At 42.9% G+C, this 12748-nt stretch overlaps 1 protein-coding gene across 7 annotated transcripts in view; it reads left to right on the top strand.

Moving 5' to 3' along the window:
• Window positions 1-8771, top strand: part of SPATA7 (spermatogenesis associated 7) — a 28511-nt gene extending 19740 nt beyond the window's left edge. For all 7 annotated transcript variants that reach the window (XM_024567974.3, XM_024567975.4, XM_045201767.2 and 4 more), the window contains 6 exons: window positions 820-886; window positions 2716-2831; window positions 4273-4326; window positions 5792-5869; window positions 7550-7607; window positions 7839-8771. In XM_024567974.3, coding sequence (XP_024423742.2) covers window positions 820-886; window positions 2716-2831; window positions 4273-4326; window positions 5792-5869; window positions 7550-7607; window positions 7839-8408 — 943 coding nt within the window. In that variant the 3' untranslated portion in view covers window positions 8409-8771. The remainder of the gene's footprint in view (window positions 1-819; window positions 887-2715; window positions 2832-4272; window positions 4327-5791; window positions 5870-7549; window positions 7608-7838) is intronic.
• Window positions 8772-12748: the final 3977 nt, after the last annotated feature.

Genomic DNA, 12748 nt, shown 5'->3' on the forward strand with positions numbered 1-12748 from the left:
AGAATCCTTAAAATATGTCAACAAATAGCATTTGTGTAAATATGTCTACTGCTTTATGATAAAAATGGCAAAACAGTGGGTTGAAGAGGAGGGAGAAACAACCGCCCCTGCGCCCCCTCCCCTGCAGACATTCAACCCCAGTCCTGTGTGGGAACCCCCCGCAGGCGTAATGCAGACACTTGGGGTCGTGGCTGAAAGTGAAATAGGATCTGCCTCAGAAATGTCTGCAGAAGCGAGAGTGCCTGCCCCAGCATGGACATGCAGTGAAAGTGTGCCCGGTAGTCGGAGGAGCAAAGAGTACTGCGTATACGCTGATTTGTGATTGTTTATTCTGGGCTACATAAACAAGTAGGTATTGGGTACTAGGTTTTAGTTGTTCTAGAAAGTAACAACCAAGTTATCACTAGTGTTTTTCCTCTGGACAATATAAGAGGTACAGAAATATCAGGGGAGTCTGCATACATTTAATCAAAGAATTAAGGAACTGAATCTATACTGGAACTTGTCCAAGTGAGTGAGAAATGAGGAAACCAGATCATATGCTTTTCTGTTATACTTATGACAGCTTTTGAAGATAGTGGTTCCATTTCACTAGTCCTGTTCTGCCCAGCTGAAATCTAGCTCTCCCAAAACAGGAAAAAGCAGCATGGGTAATCCAAACTGCGTCTATTTCCTGCTTGTGTAATTAGAAACAGCACAGTTTATAAGAGTAGATGGATCTCATCTCTGTGTTTGAGTTCATTTTTTCTAGACATCAAAGCTCATTATCACAGTATTTACATTTTGAAAGCTTAACAATACATATTTTTAACTTTACAGCTTTAAATCCGAGTTTGAGACAGTTGAGACTAAGGACTTCACAGCCTCGGAAGTGAACATAACGCAGGTAATAGGGATGCGGTCTCTGTGCGCCACATTGGAACTATAGGTGCCTCACTTAATGGAATGCATACAGCCGTTTGCATTGTGGAGAGTAATCTCGTGGCGACACTTCTTGCATATGATATAGCCAGTGTAAAGAAGGTCTGCCTGTTTACTCTCTGTGAATGGCCAGGTGGATCCTGCTAATTTGGGAAATCATGTGTTATTAGCATCTCTTCCAGATGCTTGGTTGACTGGCTGGATAGATGGATGGATGAATAAAATACCTTAAATGTTGTTTTCAAAGATGTAGCCTTGGGTTACTAAAGGAGCCAGAAAAGTTGTGTAGCCCTGGCTGGTGTGGCTCAGTGGACTGAGTGCCAGCCTGCGAACAGAAAGGTCGGCGGTTCAGTTCCCAGTCGGGGCTCACGCCTGGGTTGCAGGCCAGGTCCCCAGTCTGCACGAGAGGCAACTGATCCATGTATGTCTCGCACACTAATGTTTCTCTCCCTCTCTTCTCCCTTCCCCTCTCTCTAAATACGAATTAATAAAATCTTTTTTTAAAAAAGTTGTATAGAAGTATTTTAGTTTTTATGCTTATATATCTTTAAAGAATTGCCACTGATTATGTTATTGAAAATGATACATTTTATAAGACTGGATGGATATATCATTCTCTTAATGTTTGCTTTTACTTTTTCACAGTGTATATATTTTGAATGATTAGCAATTATTTTTATTTTTTATTTGGGGGAATTCCAACTTGTATTCTAATTTAAATTTATTGTTAAAAAGTTTGTCTATTAAAATGTCAAACAAAGATGAAGGGATTTAAGAAATCGAGGCACATTCAACTCTCCTCTTCCCTTCTGAAAATGGAGGGAGGACTTAAGGTTCCATATCAGCCATTAACAGCTGTTTGACATAGGGCCCGGCCACTTAAGGCCCAAGGGCCAGTCACTTACCCTCTGAGAGCTGAGTTTCCACATCTAGGAAAACTAGTTAACATGTCGGCCATTGGAAGGAATAGATGGAGAGGAAGCGCCCAGCCCAACCTGGGCTCCAAAAGTGATGGCTGTGACTAGCTTGAGATTAGGAAAAGAGTTAGCTCTGTAGGTAACTAAATAAACTAAAGCAGAGTAAGTCCATTTTTATGACAGCTTGCTCCAAATGTTCTGTAACCCTCTAAGAAAATGGTGTGTCCCCATATTCTATAACCATTAACAGCAGCTTTCTACTTGAGGGGGCTAGTCGAGTACTAAATAGGCAGTAGACCCTCATTTTAACAGCACTTATAACTGAAGCTATAAAGCACTACACAAAAGGTGAATTTAAAATTAAATCTTAAAATGCAAGTAAGTGCTTGGCAGAGTATGCGGCCCCAGCAAGGGCTCTGCGAAGCGGAGCCGCCAGTGGTTTGTTGGTTAGGGCTACTGTTCGTGCTGCCATGGCCGCCGCTGCTTCCGCATGCCGACACGGTGGCCTTGGGGACAGATCGGCTGCCCGGGTGTCTGAGACATTTTTCTCAAGTTTCCCTAAAACTGGCATATTTGCTTTATTTTCTCTTTGTATGTTTGTTTGTAGTGATTTCTCAATGTCATTTAAAATGTCTCTTGTTAAAATGTGAGAAATAAGTTGTTTTATCTTGCTTTAAATACATTTAAGAAGAAAGTCCTGATTGGATGGAAAATATATTCTAAAACATCCTTTTCATAATGTATCTGTCACTTTTATCTACTGAATACCTCTACTCTCTAACCTCTACTTTTTTCTAATTTGCTGTTTTGCTCAATTTCTGCTTTTACAGTATTTCTGAAGGAAAGTAAAGGTTCATCCTTGTCATTATATCCCCAGGCACCTAACTGTATGACATACGGAACCAAAGAAAACGTAATTCCTTCACCTTTACCAGGGAGCGGCCTGCCAGGGGACGAGATAGAGGATGGCACTCTTCAGTGTTCCCCGCCAAGGTGAGCGCACAGGGGAAGCCGCCGGCCGTCCTCTCTGCCCGCTGCCCTGGGGGGCAGAACTGTGGTGTCTGCCACGTGGGAGCACAGTTTACTTACACCCTGCCGCTGCACAAGGCGGTGCTGGCTTTGCTCAGGAAATTTTACCCAGTAGGCACTCAACAAAAGTTTAAATGAATTCATTTTGTTAATTTATCAATAAAGGAAAAAGCGATAGCGGCTTATGTTACTTGCCGTCACTATCCATGTGAAAAAGAACCTTCCCCAAGACAAACCCCCTGCCGGCGATGCTAACTAGTTCATATAGCACAAGTGTAAACTTCCACTGCACACGAGCAACTCACCACTTGGAGATTCATAATTTGATTTGAATATTCACCATACGCTGGTGCTTGGCCTACCCATGCTATGTAGAGGCACTGTTTTTAAAAACTACTCATCATGTTTAGTGAGTATGAAATACTGTACCTAAATTTAAAAAAAAACAGATTAGCCCTGTAGTATAGAACGCAGAAAATGCCCTTGATAGTTTCAGGTGTCAAATGCATTTCTGGTGTCAGACTGGTTAGGAGATGCAGGCGGAGGACGAAAGAAAGGCCTAGAGGTGGAAAAGAGGGAAAAGAGGGCAAGAACGAGGTGGTTTGGAGCAGACCAGAAGGCGGGCCCACCCAGGCCCAGCTCCTCCTCAGGCCCCGCCCAGGGAGCGCAGCTGCTTGGTGCAGGGCCCAGGGCCTCCCGTCTTGAATTTCATGGCGCTTCAAACTTAAGATTCATATGCTATTCTGCAGTTACATAAAGAATCACCTTCAAAAAGGGGTATTTGTCTTTGCTAGTAGTTTCTATCTAAAAGAAGTGACATAGTATAATATTATAATTGAGTGTACCTGAATAAAAAGCTTTGGAGCACAGGAACTACTATCAAGGACACATGGACAAAATCAAGGGGGAGGGTGGAGGTGGGGGAGGGAGGTGGGTTCGGCTGGGGTGGAGTGGAGGGATGGGGAGAAAAGGCACACAACTGTAATTGAATAACAATAAAATTTTTTTAAAAAATTAAAAAGCTTTGGAGCTAAGTCATGACGACATAACTGAATGACAGAATTTCTCATAATGACCAGCTTGAAATCTGTTTCAGAGGGAAGTATCTGTGTTCAGCATTATTTATGTTACTCTTTGTCACGTTACTCTTTACACTAGGTAAGTGCTGTAGTGCAGTTGTTTAAAGGATAGTGAATTTGTAATTAGAGACCGTAAAAAAAATCTGTCTCACCACTTACTGCCTGCTGGTGAACTCATTAGTGAGAAATGTAATGCCTACCGAACGTACATGAGAGGATTTTTCTGAAGATTACATTAGATCATGGTATGCAACACATTACTAATACATAATATTACCAACACTGTATGCCCACCGCTGTTCCAATATTTAATTTTCTCTTTTCAGGTCAGTGTGTCAGCATTCTCTGCAGCGTCCTTCAAGGAGAAAAATCTACTCTGAGTAAGACCTTTCTCAGCCTTCCATGTTGCTCAGTGCAAATCAAGAACTAAGAATCATACAAACGGTTATCAAATTAGTTGGGATGGAACACTAATCTCTCTGACAAACAGCTCTGGGGTTCAGTCATGTAACAGAATTTTCTGAAATAACTATCCATCACTTTGTCTTTATGGCCGTTGGAAATTTGTCCCTAAGTTAAAATACTTGCTATTTTTTAATAATTAGTATCCACAATTCTTATATATTCTTATGAGTAAAAATAATGGTTTTCAAGAAATTCAGGCCTTTAGTTACTCAGGACAGCCTTGCAGATTTCTGCCCTCACCAGTTCTCTGCAGATGCTGTCCTTCTAGGTTGTGCTGCTGCTTTAGTTGAGCTGCATCTGTTGAGGGAAACGAGTCTACAGCAGTGGGCAAAAGGAGGTTTACATTTGTGAGTGCGTGGAACAGTTTACTGTTGTATTACTATCTATTAATTATTGTATCATTTTCCATGTGGACAAGGGTGAACCGATTTTTGCCAACCCCTGTACTTTGATAGTGTAATTTGTTCTCAGACTTGTTACTTAAATACAAGGACTGAAGCAGTTTGAAATTTTCTATTATCTGATTTGCTAATTAATTCCTCCCTTATACTTATTCAATAATTATTTACACTTAATAAAAACTATTCACATTTTCTAGCAATTCTCATTCAGCTCATTAAAATCAAACTTGTAATAGTATCCTGACGTTCTTGTAATAGCTACTAAAATGTAGTTGTAAGATAATGTGAGAAATATGTCCAAGTAATGAAAAATACTGTAACAGAACAAAACACACAAAAGCCAAACTTGTGAGGGAGGTGCCGGTGTAAGAGGGAAGAGGTTTTATCAGGGGCTGTGCGGTCGGGGAGAATGGCGGACGCCCATCTCAACGCCCCTCCTCAGCAAGACCAGGGGAAAGCCGGGGTCCAGACACCCTGCTCCAGTTTCAAGCACAGTGCTTTGGAGCTCACAGCAGCCAGGCAGCATAGCTCGTTCCTGGCTGCGGTTCATTGCAGGCTCCCTCCTGTAGCCTGCGTGGCCGTGGGCCATGGGGCCTCTAGGGCCACAGGCCCCGTGCTCCTGGGGGACAGCAAGTGAACACACTGGCGAGTGTGTTACCAGGTCACTAAGACCGAGGGAGACAGAGCCAGGGTTGCTCTCTGTTTGTTCTATTTAATCCCTGCTTATTTTTACTACTGGGTGGACCTCACAGACATCTATGAAATTTTACTCTGTTAGGGAATATTTTCTCATCTTTAATATTTATCCTTGCATAATTTCAGAAAGTCGACATGTTTTATAATATTCCTCTTATTATGTGAGGCATAAGTCCATTTGTAATAAATCATAGAGCTACTTCTAATTAAGGATTCCTATCTCCTGTATTCTCACAGTAAGTGACGAGGAATTTTTATGCTGTGTATTGCTTTGCCTTCCCAGTGAGGAAGAACTGTTGTATCTCAGTTTCATTGAAGATGTCACAGAGGAGATTTTGAACCTTGGCTTATTTTCAAACAGGTTAGATCTTTTAAAATAATACATGGTGGGTGATGAGTACATTAAATACTCTTTAAAGTTATTTCCACATATTAGGAAATGAAAAACTATATTGCTTTCTTGGGGGACCATATGTTTATAATTGGTATCAATTTGTAAAGAATGTTTAAGTCATAGGTTAGGCAGGCTTACAGTTTGGGGTAGTTACAGAAAAAATAGAAATTTTATTCATTTAAATACTGTTATATTTCTTGGTTATAATTGACTTAGTACAATAAAATTTTTGCTTATCTGCAAAGATCTATAGTCCAGTTTGCTGTTTGAAACTATGGTGAGAATCAAAAGCAAGCATTTTGGTTACAACTGTTACTAATAAAGTGAGTACTAACTAAAAGCTAGGTTTGCATGCTGTAAACCAGGCGTGTCAAACTCATTTTCCCGGGGGGTCACATCAGTCTCACCGTTGCCTTCAAAGGGCCGAATGTAATTTTAGGACTCTATAAATGTAACTACTCTTCAACTACAGCAAGGAGCTCAGCGCTGCCGCCAGGTAGAAACAAGGTGCCGGGCCAGATAAAACAAGGTGGAGGGCTGAATTCGGCCCACGGGCCTTGTGTCTGCCACCTTGTAAATGAAATCGGAAGTTTGCAAAACCAGACTAGGTATTGGATACAGAAGGAAACTGTATCCTGAATCAGCCTGAAGTTATTTATCTAAAATTCGTTGGGCACTGAGACAGACTGTGTTATGTAGTATAAGACGCCATTAAGTACACTGCATGCTTGGAAAATTGCCTGGGAGCGAATATTCCCAAACATCAACAGTCATTGTAAAATGTAGAGTATGGATTTCTTGGGCTTTTAAAAAAATGTTACATTATTCAGAACTATTGACTATAAAGTTGGCTCCTAACTTCATTGTAATAACAAATGGGAACAAAGGAAATGAGTTGTTTTTTAAGAAATCTATTGATACTTTCACGTGATAGAAGACAAGCATGGTGTAGCTGAGAAAATAAACTCAGAGCCAGACACATGCGGGTTAGATTCTCTTAATGGCTTGTGGCCTTAGGGGAAAGGAAATCATTTTCCTAGACATACAGTTTTCTCATCTTTAAAATTTACTATACCTTTCCCAATATTGGTCATGATTAGAGGTATAATTATTATTATGTGCCTAACACTTAGTGGCATTTAATAAGTGATAATTTTTAGGTTATTATATGGATTTACCACTAGTGGAATATTTTTCAAGTACACTTCAGGAAACATTATAAAATAACTCTTATAAGAGTTGTCTTCAGAGTTTGGTGTATGGGGGTAGTTTGTAAGAGAGGGAAGGGAGGCTTATAGTGTTCACATATGTGTAGGAGAGAGAAAGAGCTTTTTGTTGGGGAGAAAGAGAGAGAAGGAGTTTTGGGACCTCGTTTAAATCATTTTATTCGCAGAAATGTAAGTAGCATGCAGTCTTTCGGAAACATGGGCATCCATTACATTAGCGTAAACATTTGGTGGATGCTGTACTAGCTTCCATATTGGAGAACCTGACAGAACAGGAAAGGATTGGTCTCCAACTTTGGAAAGAGAAAGAGTCATGTAAAAAAGTATTTACCAGCTTGTAGTAGTTTAGTTAGTTATTGCATGGGTATTTTACCTTCAGTTGATTTTCTGATTGAAACATTAACATTTGTATCATTTGTAGGTCTTTAGAACGACTGTTTGAACGACATGTAAGACAAAATAAACACCATTTGGAGGAGGTTTGTCTTTCCCTAGAACTTCATTAGAACAATTGTAATAGAGAAAGAATTTTAAAGGTTTCCCGTACCCTCAAAGAATGCAAGTGCTTTTTCAAACCCTTGTACTTTGTGTGCGATGCAGGGGTGGGGTGGAAAGAGAAGGGTGGATCCTCTGAGGGTAGCGGTAGTGCAGACAAAAGTAATTCCATTTGGCTAAATTAATAGAATTACTGTCTTTTTTCTTAATCCTAGGAAAAAATGCGCCACCTGCTGCATATCCTAAAGGTGAATTTAGGCTGCACATCCAAGGAAAACTCAGGAAAGACAGATGACTTTGATGCGTTGAATTTACTTGATTTGGAAAAGGCTGCGCGTTCAGAACCAAACGAACATGATGCGTCGATTCAACAGGAACGTCAGGAATACCGAAAAGCTTTGGATATGTTGTTGTCCTCCCCAAAGGATGAGAACGAGGCGTTCTCCTCAAGTGAATTCTTCCTACCTGCCTATAAATCAAAGTATTCGGAAGGGGTTATAATTCAGCAGGTGGGTGATGAAACGAATCTGGGACCTTCAATTTGGGATGAAAAGAATCCAAGTATTTCAGACAGCTTAACAGACCAAGAAACCTCGGTGACTGTCATTGAAGGTGACAGTGACACTGAAAAGGCTGAGCCTTCAAGTGAACTGTGTTGCCTGAGCCCAGCACTCACCCGGTCTGACCAGCTCTGCAGCGTCGGCGGGGACGATGAGGGCGGCGTGGGGGAGCCAGCGCCTAGAATCATGGAAGTGGGCATTGAGGACTGCCCTTCGGAGGTCTGATCTTTAATAAATATCCCAAGTGGCCAGTAAGTTGATCTTCCTTTTCCTCTTTTCTTTCTTTTATATACTGGTATTTTCTGTACTTATTTTCTATGCTGTATAATAAATTACCATAAATTTAGCAGCCTCAAACAACACATGGATTATTTTTATCGCACCATTTCTGTGGACCGGGTCCTCTGCTCCGAGCTTCACGGGGCTACCACCCCAGTGTCATCCCCATACCTCCCCTTGGCTTTACGGGGGAGGAACCTGCTTCCAAGCCCTTGTCACGTTGTTGGCCGAATCCTTTCCTTGGAGCAAGAGCTGAAAACTTCAGCTGCTTGCTCTCCACTCGTGAAGTTGCCCACTGTTCCCAGCCACTTGGCCTTCTCCACAGGCAGCTCCCGACACGGCTGCTGGCTTCACCAGAGTCGCAGGAGTGGCTGTGTCACCTCCGACATACTGTTTTGGTTAGAAGCAAGTCACAGGTGCTACCTGCTCTTACTGCAGAAGGGTGTGAATGCCAAAAGGTACGAATCGCCAGGGTCACCTTAGAATCTGTCGGCCGCAATTTCTAAGGTGGTTTTTCAGGAGAACATAGTTTACCCAGACATGAGAGGTTTCGCAGGCAGTGGGACAGGACGTGGTTATGATCTGGCATGGATCTTGAGACATTAAGCCTGGTCTACAGTATCATTTTTTCCCTCACTTACAATATCTAAAGCCTCAAGGGATTTCTAGATACCAGTGAGCTAGCGCCGTCTGTCAGCTACCTGGAAATTACCCATTCTTAGGAGGGCGAATGTTCTGGCAGACACTTTCCCCCTGTCGTTGCAGCTAATGAATACTGTGTATGTCTCGGAAGACTCATCTCTAGTTATGTCTTTTCAACCACTTAACTGTTGTAATTGAGTATTTGAGTGTCTGTTATATACAAAGTTTCACGCCCAGGCACTGTGGAGGATGAAAAAAGATGAAACAGAATAATGACCCAAATGTGTTAGAAACAGCAATGGCCTCCAAGTGTCCTGTTCTTCAACGCAGGCTTTTTATGATCCTCTGCCCACACCAGTGTTTCCCAAAAGGTGGTACATGGCACTGGAGGTATTAGAGCTGATTTCTGGTGGCATGGGTGACAGGGCCATCTCACTCACGGGAGGCTGACCATCACCACTGTGTTCGGGATTCAGGCTCAGGGGCAAAGTGCAAAGTGCAGTGTGGCAGAGCTGTGCACCCAGCCCACCTCTGCGATGTCTTGTACTCCACGTCAACCTGCCCCAGCCCTTCCTCGGCCCTCAGCAACCACTCAGGGCTCGTGCCTGGAGTTCTCCTTAACCCTCTGTGAAACCCCTCCTTTCCCCACCTTGCAGTGCTCTTAAACCTCAAGTATCTCCAACCCTATCCTTGGCTCCCAGCCTGGGTCTCCCCATCAAAGCATCCTTCACCCCTTTATCTGCTTCCTGGACTTCATCCTTCCCTCAGCCCACAGGGTGCCTTTCTTCAGCCGCAGCCTCCCTCTCTGACAAACCCCTCACCTCATTATCCAGGCTGGACCTCACACTGCCCTGGCAGCCCCCACTGTTCTCCCTCGGTGGGCACTGCCATCTTGCTTAAGGCATTCCCAGTATCTACCTTCTTCCCGCCCCCCCACGTGTCTCACATCCCATCGCTGGCTCCCTAGACACGCAGAGGTCCTCTCTCCAGGCCTCTGAGTACCTGATCTGCACAGAATACCATTTTCCGTCTGCTGCTCCCTTTCCTTAAATAGCTTCTTATTTTTCAATTACAGTTTACATTCAATATTATTTTGTATTAGTGTAAGGTACACAGCATAATGATTAGACAATTACATACTTTACAAAGTGTTGCCCTGGCATTTCCAGTACCCATCTGGCACCTCACACAGTTATTATATATAATATTATTGACTGTATTCCCTGTGCTGTGCTTTACATCCCCGTGCATGTATTGTAACTACCAATCTACTTCTCAATCCCGTCACCTTTTTCACCCTGCCCCCAGCCCCCCTCTTCTCTGCCCCCTACCCACTTGAGCCTTCACTGATACCCCACACTGCATGTAACACTGAAACCTCCAGTGACTGTCCCTCCTGTTGTCCCGCCCTCTCTGGGATCTGGGGTCTTTCATCTACAATAGGAATGATAACATTGTTTACAGGCCCAGATTGTCTCCTGTCTAAACTATGGGCTTCTCAGGAGGAAGAACTCACTTCTCGGGTCCCCAGGTCCTTGTCTGCGTAAGAATGAATGTATCTGTCCATGAAGGGAGACAGTTTGAGGGGGAGGGGAGGCTGCAGACGAGGTTATGGGGAAAACAGAAGTTTCCTCTTCTCTTTACACTCAGATAATACAAATTCTCCAAGTACTAGGGAGAATGTAGCAAATGCCAAAGTTACTTGAAAATTTCCTGAGAAGCCCTATTTAAAAAGTCACCCCCCCCCCCCCCCCCCCCCCCCCGCCCCGTGAAGCTAATCAGAAAAGATCAGAGCAAGTGTTACAGACAAGATGACAACTTGCCAAGTGAGTTAATTAGCTGTGTGGTCACCAATGAATTACTTTCCCCTGGGCCTCAGTTTAAGAGTCTGGACTAGGTGAGGCAAAGATTTATTTTAGTTAATTCTTCAGGCCTTTAGAAATTAACATTGAAATAACTGACATCCAGAAGTAGAAACAGCTCCTCTCGTTTTCCCTCGTGCTAGTATATCGTCCTGTGAAGCAATTTGCCAAATTGATTCACACTTTAGATTCCCCTAGTTTTTCCAAGATGTTAGAACCAGGTGGGTTTACTGTCCAGATTTTCCTGAGAGAAAATACATGCTGTTGCATTGCTCTCTACGGCTGCCGTAACAAGCTACCACAAACACAGCGCTTGAAAACAAATGTTTGTTATCTTACCGTCCGAGAGTCCGAAATCCTGAAGACCGAGATGTTGCCAGGGCTGCATTCTTCTTGGAGGCTCCAGGGGAGAGAATGTTCCTCACCTTGTCCAGCGTCGAAAAGGCCGCCTGCATTCCCTCGTTTGTGGCCCCTCCCCCTGCCTCCCAGGCCAGCTGCAGCTGCATCTGTCATCAGTCATCATCATGTCTCACTGTGGCCCTCCTGCCTCCCTCTTACAAAGCCCCTTGTGATTCCTTTGGGCTCGCCTGCACACGCCGGGACAAGCTCCCCATCTCAAGAACCATAATCACACCTGCCAAGTCCCTTTCGCCATGTAAGACGACATTTACAACTTCGGGGACATGGGCATCTCTGGGGGCCCATTATCTAGCCTACCACAACTGTGCATGTCATTAACCTAACAAAAACTCTCTACATAAACTCCAGCGCAGGGGTGTCCAACCCGCAACTCGCAGGCCGCACGTGGCCCAACGCAAAACTGTAACTTTACTTGAAACCCTTTTTTTGTTCATCAATTTTCATTAAGTGTTTGTGCATTTAATGTGTGACCCAGAGACGTCAAAAGGTTGGACACCCCTGCTGCCTATCAACTGTACCTTGGCTGTGTAAGGAGTCCCAGTTAAGATCTACACTGAACATCTACCGCTTATTAAGTACTACGGCAGTAGCTCTCACACTTTACCAGAATCACCTGGAGAACTTGTTAAGGTAGATTTGGGGGCCCTATTCCCATAGCTTCTGATTCGAAATTTCCAGATCTGCGAAGGGCCTCAAAATTTGCATTTCTAATAAGTTTCCGGTGCTGCTATTGCTGGTTGAGCAACAATCCCACCAGAAAACAAAGTGGACATTCAACAAATAACTAAGTTCCACTCCAGGGATGGCAGTGTGAGGAGCTCCGGCGACCGGCTGGGGAGTCCGTAAAAGTTTATTCTTCAAAGGTATTAATTGTTCCTCCTCAGTGAAGCTGGAGTGACTGACTCCTGTGGAGTTGTGTGATGACAGGTTGGCAGCTACTAAAAGCAGCATCTGTTATTAGCACATTAGTTTTTAAAAACCCAATGGGGAAATAAGACTGATTATATGCCTCTTTGCACTAAGATCTAGAATGAAAAAGGCGAAATAGCTTTAACTGCACTATTATATTCACACAAGTCATATCTCGCTTCAATATTTATTTTTATGGCAAAATAGACTAATATGTTCATTTCACATATATTATACTCAGTCATTTAAACCTACTTGCCCATTAAATGTATATACTTTCACACACCAGTGACAGTTTAGAAGCTCTTCTGATTATACATTTTTACATTATTGATCATTAGACAGTAGCACATAAACCTGCTTTTTAAACTGTAAGATAATTCTAGACAGCTATTTATAGTACCATTTCAAAAAGGTAGAATTCCCAGGGCATTGCTTGAATTACAGGAAAAC

The sequence above is a fragment of the Desmodus rotundus genome, chromosome 7 (genome assembly GCF_022682495.2).
Source record: "Desmodus rotundus isolate HL8 chromosome 7, HLdesRot8A.1, whole genome shotgun sequence".
Taxonomy (NCBI): Eukaryota; Metazoa; Chordata; class Mammalia; order Chiroptera; family Phyllostomidae; genus Desmodus; species Desmodus rotundus.